Here is a 10,989-nt window from a genome sequence, read left to right as displayed (position 1 = left end):
GGGGAGATATGACTCTTACAAAATGAAATAAAAACCTATGTCACTCAAATAAGACAAACTGATAGGAGTCTGGTTTTAGATCCAAATGGGGTATCAAATGACCATAGAAATCGCTTAAAATTTACAGGAATAAACTAGACTTTATGACGAAGACACCACTTTTTACGGATTTGAAATCCGATCTCTGGTTAGGGAGATATGACCCTGACAAGTTGGTCTTGATTCGGATAGCGATTTGTATCACAAATCGCTGTAGTGTTTAGCGAAAAACACTACAAATCGCTATAGCGAGGTTCAACAATACTATAAATCGTTGTGGGTCTCGTTAGAGATCCGAAAACACTATAAATCATAGTTAAAATACCGAAAAACACTACAAATCGTTGTGGGGCTCGTTGGAGACCCCAAAGCACTATAAGTCATAGTTAAAAGATCGAACAACACTATAAATCATTGTGAGGCTCGTTGGAGACCCAAAAATACTACAAATCATAGTAGAGACTCATTAGAGACTCAAAAAAATCATAACAATAATTTGTTGAAGAATATTGCCAATCAAATAACGATTTGTTGAAGAAGTGCTACAACAGTCATGATATGGGGGCCAAAATCAGAACATTTATAAAATCTGGATACAAGGTTCTGGTATTTAATCAAAATAAAATAGTAATTGACCATGAAAAATTCTGAAATTTTACAAGGATGAACTAGACACATATATGAAGAGAACCCGTTTTACAGAATTGAAAAATGATCTTTCATTAGGAAAATAAAATTCAAACAAAATGGATCAAAATTTGAGCCGTTAAAATGACACAGGGTGACAGGGTTATGGTTTTTGACCCAAAACTGGTACGAAAACAGCATAGAAATCACTGAAATTTGGTGTGAACAAACTAGATTCAATTTAGAAAACAACCCTTTTTACAGATCGGAAAGATCATCTCTGGTTAGGGAGAAATCACTTCCGCAAGTTGGTCCTGATTCTGCTAAAATCCTGACGGTGCAAAATAACAGGTTTTGAATCTCGATTTTTAAAGTGGGTCAAACAAACTCAGAATGATCTGATTTTTGGTGGAGAGCATGAAGACATATGCATAAAGTTGCAGTAAAAAATTCAAGTTAAAATGAGCTCTGGTTACATACAAATCAATAGATCTAAAATGCACAAGAATTCAATGTATAATCTAGAAAGCAACTGAACATGATGAAAGCAAACTGCACATGCGTGGATGTTCAAAAATGAGATCTAATGCCTTAAAATATGAATGAATAAAAACTTTGAATCAGACTCCACAACTCTTCAAGTTGAATGATGCTACCCACGTTGGGAGGAGCCCCCAAACCCCCCTCCTGTAAGGGCAAAAACTCTAAATCAGGTTCCACAACTCATCAAGTTGAACGATGCTACAGTTAGTGTGCAGGTCAGTCGGTGTTTGATGGAGAAATGTTGAATCGTTTGTTGGATGTGCACAGAAGTAGAGAGAGAAGGGAGAGAGAGTGAGATGAGGTTTTACCCCTCTCTTGTAAGGGTAAAAACTCTGAATCAGGATCTACAACTCATTTAGTTGAATGATGATACCCACGCTGGGAGGAGCCCTCAAACCCTCCTCCTGTAAGGGTAAAAACTCGGAATCAGGCTTCACAAGAGTCAATGTATAGGTCAGTCGGTGCTTGATGGAGCAATGTATGATCTTCTAATGGATGTGCATAAAAGCAAAAATAGAAGGGAGAGAGAGAGTGAGAGGGTTGATGTTCATGGCCTCCTCCAGGGGAGATTTCTTTGTCGGACAATCCTGCAGTGCAGAGACTGGGTCTTAAATAATCATCTTCGGGGCACTTAAGTCTTTACAACCACTCCATTTCAAGAACCGTCATTTTTTTTGCACCAATGGAGGAGAGGGTACTTAAGTTTTTGCAATCGCATCAAACTCCAACGCTAATTAATGCTGACAAACATGGGGATACGAGACGCACATGCTTACATACGTGGTGCTCTTTGGGACCCCCGATCATGAGATGTAGCTAACTGCCCTGTTCGGGGGGGGAACATATAACCTGCTTCGGCGTTAGATAGCTCCCGGATTTCAGATCCGAAAGATCTGCTCAGAGATACCTTACTCTCACCTAAGTGAGGATCTCCTATATCCTCAAGTTGGTGAATCTCAGATCCTATGTTTGATAAACCAGGGATTTTGCGAAGAAATCCCATGTTTGACTGGCAAGCTAATTAAGAGGACCTCTTCTGACTTGAGAAATGTCTTCTTGGCTTGAGATAGGTTGCAAGTGATGGTCTAAAGCAGTGTTGTCATAATCAGTGTGTATCTGCCTGAATCGGCCGATATGTATCGAATACTGACATGAATCGGTTATTTTTTATTAAATATAAAAATAGCTTAAAATCAAATTTTGAATATTATTTTAATTGTTTTAACACGTGTCATGTTTTGATTGACACATAATGTTTTAAATTATTTTTTGGCTAATTCAGAATGATTCACTTGAGAATTGGTATCGGCTGATTCGCTTGAAACGTTAGCCAAACGATACAGGTCCGATTTCGATACTAACAACATTGAAAAAATTGCATGGAAATCAATCATCATTTATTCATTTAAAGAAAAAACTTTTGATATTTACATAAACCATCATTTTATTAAAGAGCCCCATGAGGGAGATATGGAAATTCAAAATAGCTGAAATAATCTTATTTAATATCCATTCCATTACATAGAAGAAAAGGTGCAGTATAATCCCATAAAGAAGACTCCAGCCTAGGACCAAGAATCCCATTCAACAAAGATCAATGGCAACGTCCTCACGGCTTGGTGAACTTTAGAGGCAAACAAGTCTGGTGAGATGTCAAATCTCTGCCCCTTGATGTTTTACCATCGTCACCATCCATGGTATTGGTGATGGAGATCAATCAACAAAGCTGAGAATGATGACATCATGAGCACCATGGAGTATGGTGGATCCCGCTGTCTGCACTGTCTTGAACGATGATTTGGCATATCACTTGATCTACTCACAGTACTTGGTTCTTGATTTAGTGCTGGCTGTGGTCCTGTGGATCCATGCTGGGTATGGCAAATTGAGTTCTGGACTTTGAATTATGACTGCTAACGAGTTGGGTCAAGGTCGAATCCATTGTTGTAGGAATGAATGCAAGGCGGCCAGAATCGGTAATGGAATTGGTTCAAAATCAAATTTCTGAATGGCCGTTTTGGTTTAGTGTTTTTTTATTTTTCTAATATTCTAAGGGGGTTTAAATAAATTTTTTAATTTTTAATGATTTAATAGTTAAAAATTAACCGATTCTGATCGGCTCTGTTCGTTTCTGAATTGGCCAATCAATTCAGACTCGATACCGAATCTGACAACATTGGTCGAATCTATTCACTCTAGACCCTTTAATGCAGGGCCCAGGTGCCAGGGATTAGACAATTTCTAAATAGTTTTATGTCGTAAATGTCCCAGTCTTCTGGACACTTCTAAAAACCATGTTGCTGGTGTTTTTCACTGAATCCGAACATATAGATGTGTTTATCATGTCTTATTTATAAAAAAAATCATGCTTTAGATAGAATAAATCTTACGAGAAATTTTGATTTTTTTTTTCATCAAGTTCTAGTGTGTAATATGAGCCGTCAACCTTTTTATCATTCTAAAAACACATTTAAACATGAAAAATGCGATGCATGTTTTTTCGGTTAAATAAGATAGAATGCATCTTTAGATTAAAAAAAAAATCAAAGACTTTGCCAGAGAGAGAGAGAGAGAGAGAGAGAGAGAGACGGAGTTCCACAAGCGAAGAAGCCATCAGGAAAGACCCAAGAAACTTTAACTTTGTATTATATTTTGTTTTGTGATTGTCCATAACGTCACGCTGCAGTGATATACAGCTGTGCAAGAAATGGCCCGCCCCTTGTATATCATGCCATCTTGTTTTCTTTGCCTTCAGAAGTCAGAACCAACAACCATTCTTTTGCCCATCACGCCCTCCCACCCACCATCTATAGAAAATGTCTCTGAGATCAAGAACTCAAAGCACAAGATCCAACGATGCAGAGATAACGCATAAAACTCAAGATGATGAAGAAGAAGAAACGCCACTGGTGCAACCATCTCAATCTGCCGCACAGAAAACCATCAGCCAGACTCTGGCAAGCACAGCCCACTTGGCTAACCTCCTCCCCACAGGCACCCTCTTGGCTTTCCAGTTATTGATTCCCATCCTCTCCAACAATGGTGTCTGTGATCCTGTGAGCCGTCTCATGACCCAAACATTGCTCATCTTATTGTCTGCATCATGCTTTATTGCTTGTTTCACAGATAGTATCAGATCAGATGATGGTCAACTCTATTATGGTTTGGCGACTTTCAAAGGCATGTGGCTCATCGACTACCCTGCATCGTCATCATCGGGGCTGCCCAATCTAACGAAGTATAGACTCAGGTTCATCGACTTTGTGCACGCAGTGCTATCAGTCTTGGTGTTTGCTGCTGTGGCTCTTAGAGACAAGAATGTGCTGCACTGCTTCTATCCGCAGCCAAAACACGAGACGCAAGAAGTGTTGGATGCTGTCCCTATGGCGATTGGGGTCATCTGCAGTCTGCTGTTTGTTGCTTTCCCCACGAGACGCCATGGCATCGGATATCCTGTTACCTCTGCAAGCTAAACAATTCAACATCTTCCTGAATGCTTTCAGGGTATTCCAAAACTTGTGAAAGCAACCGATTAGTTGTAGATCTATGATATCAGAGATTTGTTTGGTTTAATAAGAAATGGATGTAATTTAGTTTCTTCAAAGTAAACAAAGATATCAAATGTCATGACCAACCAATCAATGATTATTTCAATAAAGAAATTGCATTCCACTGTTCAAGAATGTCGGTCAGATTTCTGCCATCCTTGAAAACCAAAGGTTGAGAAACCAACAAACATACATGGTGTGTTTCTGCAGCAACCAAAGAGAGAAACATGAGGGTTCAGGTGCTGTTTCGTGCAATAGGCAAGCTAAATAGTGTTATTGTTACAGATCTAAAGAAGAATGCACAGGACGTTGTATGCTCATCAAGAGATAAAAGGCTAAGTTATGAGGGAACGGCAACTTTTTCTAGATAACACAACCGCAAGGATTGCAGGAAAATTGGCTTACTGATGCAATTTCCCAATCACTAGAATACAACAAAGAATGAATATAAATATTTCATATCATGTACAATGGCAACGAGCAGGTATTGAGACACCATCTGGTTTTCGCTTTTCGCGAATAATTGCTGCCTTGATTGCAGGCAACTTCTCAAAAACCTTTCTCCAGATGTGATTTACAGCACCATCAACTGGAACAGGACCAATCCCACCTTTATGACCATTATCGTACTCAAAGATTGGTTGGACTTGTGCTAATTTCTGGCGGAAGGAATCCTTCTGCTCCTTAGAGAAGCTTCTTAGGTGATTTAAAAGCCACTTAGGTTTCACAGCATTGTTCACTGAAACAAAGACCGAGAATTCCGTATAATCATTCATTCCCTCGAATGGAAGTTCAATGCTGTCACTGACAATTACCGGGATACAGAGACTGAGGACAGCATCGAAAAGCCGACATGACGTCGGTGTATCACCAGCTGGATGCAGACAAAACTCTGATGTCTGCATCCCTCTTATGGATTGTTCACGACCTGTAGCATTAGGGAAACCTTCTTCCATGACAACCCCAGGTTCATTTGCAAGCAAATTCCACAAGACTTCTCGAACCAAACCTCCCTGTAAAACAAATGACAATACTGAACGCCTTTAGTGCTCTAAATGATGGCAAAAGTCGAAAGTAGAGCTGGACATTGGGCTGGGTAGCCTGCGGGCTGTTGGGTACTCGCCCCGGGTTGGGGTTGGGCTGCATTTTGCAGCCCAGGCCCAAATGAAGTCGGTCCAGGCCCAGCCACACTAGATAATCGGGCCGGGTCCATGTGCAAAATGCACAGGGTTCAGCAGGCCCGGCCAGAGCCCGAATTTAATTGAGTCAAGCCGGGCTTGGGCATGTAGGCCCTAATTGGGCCAGCACGATATGCCCACCCCTACACACACAGTTCCAAATGCAAAGCAAGCTTAGTTAGGATGCATTTTTTATCTGTAAATCAGAAGAAAAGTTCACGTTTCCATGGATGGGAATAATTTCACACTAATCACTCCCACATGGAATGTAAAACCAATTAAAGTAACAATTAACAAGGCACTTTGCCTTTATAATGTTTCAACCCATCTCATAATTTGCACATTAACATAATAGATTAATGCTTCTCGGATCCAATAAATTTGACACAACTCATTTATAGGTATCATTAAAATATTGCTCCATTATTTGGTTACCATTTAGGATGCTTTCCTGAATTGAAACCAAGTAATCTTTCAAGGCAAACAAATAACTGATGAGCATATAAAACCATAAATGGAGCCAGTGCATTGGAAAAAAGAGTTTCAAAAGCAGAGAAAAGATGAGAAATTACCCGGTGCCTATGCTTGGCGCCTTTGAAATACAGAAGTGTCTTTCGTTCCTGATCTTCAGACAACAGCAATCTAGGGAGCAGATGAGTGTACGGTACAATCACATCTTTAAGCAGAGAAACTTGGGTATGATGTATTACTTCTGAAGAATTGGCACGAGAAGATTTGGAGTCAACCCTGTACCAACCACCAAAATCAACCACCAAAAGTACTGCTGGTGCTATCTCTGCTCTCACATGCCACATCGCAACCGGATCTGTCAAAGAATGCTCAAAACTTAACTCAACCTGAAAGTTTAAAGGCAGAAGAGTAAACTACTAAACTTCACTAATTCAAAGGTATTTACATCAATATGTTCATCGATTCAGTTTATAAGAAACATAATAACTGAATGACAAAACATGGTCTCATTCACCTTACAGAAGAAAAACTTACAAAGGAGAGTACCAAGAGAATCTTCATCAGTCATTGTCATACTTATTTAATGTAAATAATTTAAACCACAGTAATATGAAGTTCATTTCGTGATGCTTCCCGTGCATCTTAAACTGTGCAAGAACATTGTGTGCAACCTGCAAGTAACAGCACGCATCTGAATACGCATGACGTGCTTGCTGAACATCTCTACTCTAAGCATAACTGCCATATTCCATTGCATATAACAGTGTGTCATTCACTATTATCCACCTGCAATCTTCGGGCAACACAGCCATCTATATAGAGTATAGACACAATTAAGAGTCTATATCTAACATATGCACCATTATGTATATCATCAATCCACATATATATATCATAATATTTGCATATTAGACGTTGGTGTTTGTATAGATCAAGAAAAAACAACTATTGTATATCTAGCCCTTGCATTTTTCTACATTCATTTGTTGCTTTTAACAATATTTCAGTGAAAATTTAGACTGTCATTTTGTGACCATTTCTCAGTGAGCATACCCATGATTGGTAAGAGGTATACACATCTGATAAACGCTTCTCTTAAGTGGGTGTAGACTAACCTGGAGGCACACACAGCTCAATGAACCCAAAGTCATGGTAAGGATTTTTATATCACCTTTTCAATTTTTTGGTGTGAAAACCCCCTGCCAAGTTGCTAATGGAACGTATATGCGCTAGCGAGAGCCCTCTAACTATCTAAGAGCCCTCACAAACTGCCATCAAAGGATCTTCACATGAACCACCCAGATAAACTATAACTTAAATCCCAAAACTGCACCCAATGAAATCAACGTGCATATAGCATCATTTCAACCTTGCTTATGCAATGCAAGTAATTTATCACTCCTATCTACATGTCTAAAGCTGTGTCTGATTTCCAACAAACAACAGTGTGCAACCAAACTAGTTCCTACATGGTTTTATCACAAGAGTTCAGTCTCAACAACACCATATAAAGAAAAACTGGCAGCCTTCGTACAACTCAACTTCTTGATCCACTTATAAGAATTCGACTGACATACTCATGCTTTTTAGCTTCTAAACAAAAAAAAAAACCTTTATAAAGAAAAGTTCTCCTCTGCATACAATGACAATAGAATTTATATAACACAAATTCTTTCATTTTAACTGGTATACCTAGATTAAATGACTCTCTCACAGTTTATGCACGTAAAAAGCCGTAAGGAACAAGAGGGCATGGGCTATAAGGATGACGGAAATAAATAAGCAAGCCATTGTCAAAGAAGTCGAGGAGCAATTTAGTATGCCAGTTATATTCCTTTTAGGAGCTTTCATTCAACAAATAGTCAATTAAAAGAGCATATGCAGTCATATCTTTGTACATAGATAATCCCCATTGGAGGAGGACCTCCTCTGCATTTTAAAAATTTACATAACTTTCAAAATAAATGCAAAGAAAGATAATATCCTTTTCTTTAATCATTTTCAGTTTTTTCATAAGGCATGTTTTCAACATAAAAATTAAGCCAATAGGGGAGAACTGCATTTTCTATTGGAAAACTATAGGAAAACATAATCAACCAAAAGTAATGACATGAAACCAACAGATCGACACTGGGTTTATGACATCACAAGTTTACACACCTGTTAGAACAAACACATAATCAACCAAAAGTAATGACATGAAACCAACAGATCGACACTGGGTTTATGACATCACAAGTTTACACACCTGTTAGAACAAACACGTGATCCCGCCCACCAGATTTCTTCCAGGAAGGTGTTTCCCTGACAATATCCACAACCTTCCTCTGCCTCTCATAATCCTCATTCCCGTTCTTCTGCCGAAATTTACCCTTGGCCTTCCCAAGCTGCATCTCTGCACTAAGAGTTGCAAAAAATGACACAAAAATGACATCAGCATCCTCTGGTTTGGAAACCCTCTTGGCAAATGAGCCAGCTCTCGTTTCCTCAGGTGTCATTAGATCACCCAACAGCCAGTATTCAGCACTATATTGTTTGATCAGAGGGTTCTCTGGATAAGGTGGAGGATGTCCGCCTTTATCATTAAAAGAGAGCGTAGGCCTCAGAGCTTCATCTTCATCATCACCCAGTCTGCTGTAGTTTTTCAGAGACCAATATTCCTCAAGCAGCCCATAATTGAGAGATCTGGGGATGTTTGCAACGTAAACCTTGATGTGGTCATCAGGATATGTGGAGATTCGGGTGGAGAATGAAGAATGACTTATTCGATGTGCGGAAAAGAGAAAAAGGGAGAGGGGAAGGATGCAGATAAGTCCAAATGAGAAAACAAGGGCAGATATGGAGCATGGGAGAAATATTCCTTTATGAGCCATCCTTTCTTTCATGATTGGCTGCTTGCTATCAGACACCCACACTAGAAAATCTTCATCTTCAAATAGTAGGCCTTCTTCATGGCTTTCAGAAGGTACACAGAAGGGAACAAACTGGCATTCTCTTTGAGATTGAGTCACAGCTGCACCTCTTCCTGCCTTGGGAGAGTATGAGTACTAGTTGGAATGGGTCATCTTCTTTATATAAAATGTTTCCTGATTTCCCCAAAAAAAGGAAAAATTCCATTGTCAAATGTGGGAATGATTTACAGTTGCACTTTGCAGAAACAGGGACATGCATGTAACCAAGCGACCATGATAGTCTCTGGTATATCAGAATTAGATTGAAACAGCCAAATATTTGGAACAAAAAGTTTCACACGTTCTTCTTAACCCCCTCATTATTTTGAAACAATACAGAAAATAAAAGGATGCATTTATCTACAGCTGAAGCAAGCCCTCGTCTAGAACACACACACACACACACACACACACACACACACACACACACACACACACACACACACACACACACACACACACACACACACACACACACACACACACACGCCCGCGCGCGCGTGCCTATGAAATCAAGATCACTAGTCACAACCAGATCGCCACCAACCATTCATTATCAATTTATACAGCCATACGCTCTCATTCCCCCACGAATAAATCCTCATGGTTACAGCAGACCTTCGGATGCACCAATTTCCAGAAAAGTGGGGTAAATTGGCAAATTGGGTTATGCTCCACAAAGCAATTTCCTAGATCTCACATTTCTGGACAAGTTGCTGCATCAACTCTTTTATCCAGAAAAAAAACAAAGGGTAGGGAGTGAGAAACAGAGCCAGATCAAAGCTACGCGACTAAAATCACAATCCCTGTCTAACTACCACAAATCTCTTATGAACAAAACCAATCAATTACAAATATTGGAACCAGTATAGTCATTGGTCCAACAAATTACACATAGTCATTGATCAAAATACCAATCTTTTTCAACAACACCCACATCAAAATAAAGCACACCGCAAACAGAGCACGATAAAAACTACCATAACCACTAAAAGAACAAGAAAAGGGAGGAAAAACTATCTTTACAAGAAACAGAAACCAACAGAATCGTACCATGAACTACATTTGTGGAGGCAAAAGAAGAGAATAGAGAGGTGAAAAAGAAGAAGAGGGTAGAACAAAGCAGGGAAGCATTTGCAAAGAGAAAGAGAGAAAGAGAAAGCCCAACCCTGAATTGGTGGAGACCATCCTTGTGGGAAGCCGTCCCGGAGAGTCTGAAAGAGATCCAACGACAGAAGCAGCAGATCCACTTTTGTATAGCAGCAAAGACACCAAATGAGATGATGGATGGAAGAACACCTCGATATTTTTAGAATACCGGATCGATGTTTCCAAAATACCGGAACGATATTTTCAAAATACGTGGTTTTAGTGGGTTTCTACTTTCAAAATCACGATATTTTCATAATAAATAATGCTTAACATTTCGCATTTTTTTTGAAATATATCGGCTTTTGAAGGTATCGTGATAAATGGCAACATTTTCAAAGTACCACTATTTGTTAGGCATATTTTTTAAACCATTTTATTTTAACCACCAAAATATATATATATTTTTTTTGCAAATATTATGAGACTTTTTTTTTATTTATAACCGAAAGAAACCCTGGCTGAAGTCAATATATTTTTTTT

The 10,989-nt window shown here is 39.1% G+C and overlaps 2 protein-coding genes across 2 annotated transcripts; one reads left to right on the top strand and one right to left on the bottom strand.

The window, feature by feature from the left end:
- Positions 1 to 3,901: 3,901 nt before the first annotated feature.
- On the top strand, positions 3,902 to 4,871 carry LOC149833619 (protein DMP3-like). The gene has a single exon (XM_090009771.1). The coding sequence runs from the start codon at positions 4,026 to 4,028 to the stop codon at positions 4,680 to 4,682; it is 657 nt and encodes a 218-aa protein (XP_089865897.1). The 5' UTR covers positions 3,902 to 4,025; the 3' UTR covers positions 4,683 to 4,871.
- LOC149833618 (putative arabinosyltransferase ARAD1) lies at positions 4,860 to 10,630 on the bottom strand. The gene is made up of 4 exons (XM_090009770.1): positions 10,526 to 10,630; positions 8,655 to 9,492; positions 6,508 to 6,761; positions 4,860 to 5,770 (listed from the first exon to the last, which is right to left on the bottom strand). The coding sequence occupies exons 2-4, from the start codon at positions 9,289 to 9,291 to the stop codon at positions 5,219 to 5,221; spliced, it is 1,443 nt and encodes a 480-aa protein (XP_089865896.1). The 5' UTR covers positions 9,292 to 9,492; positions 10,526 to 10,630; the 3' UTR covers positions 4,860 to 5,218.
- Positions 10,631 to 10,989: the final 359 nt, after the last annotated feature.

This window comes from Nuphar pumila, chromosome 6 (assembly GCF_984573655.1).
Source record: "Nuphar pumila chromosome 6, dmNupPumi1.hap1.1, whole genome shotgun sequence".
NCBI lineage: Eukaryota > Viridiplantae > Streptophyta > Magnoliopsida > Nymphaeales > Nymphaeaceae > Nuphar > Nuphar pumila.
This window is presented reverse-complemented; position numbering and strand designations above follow the sequence as displayed.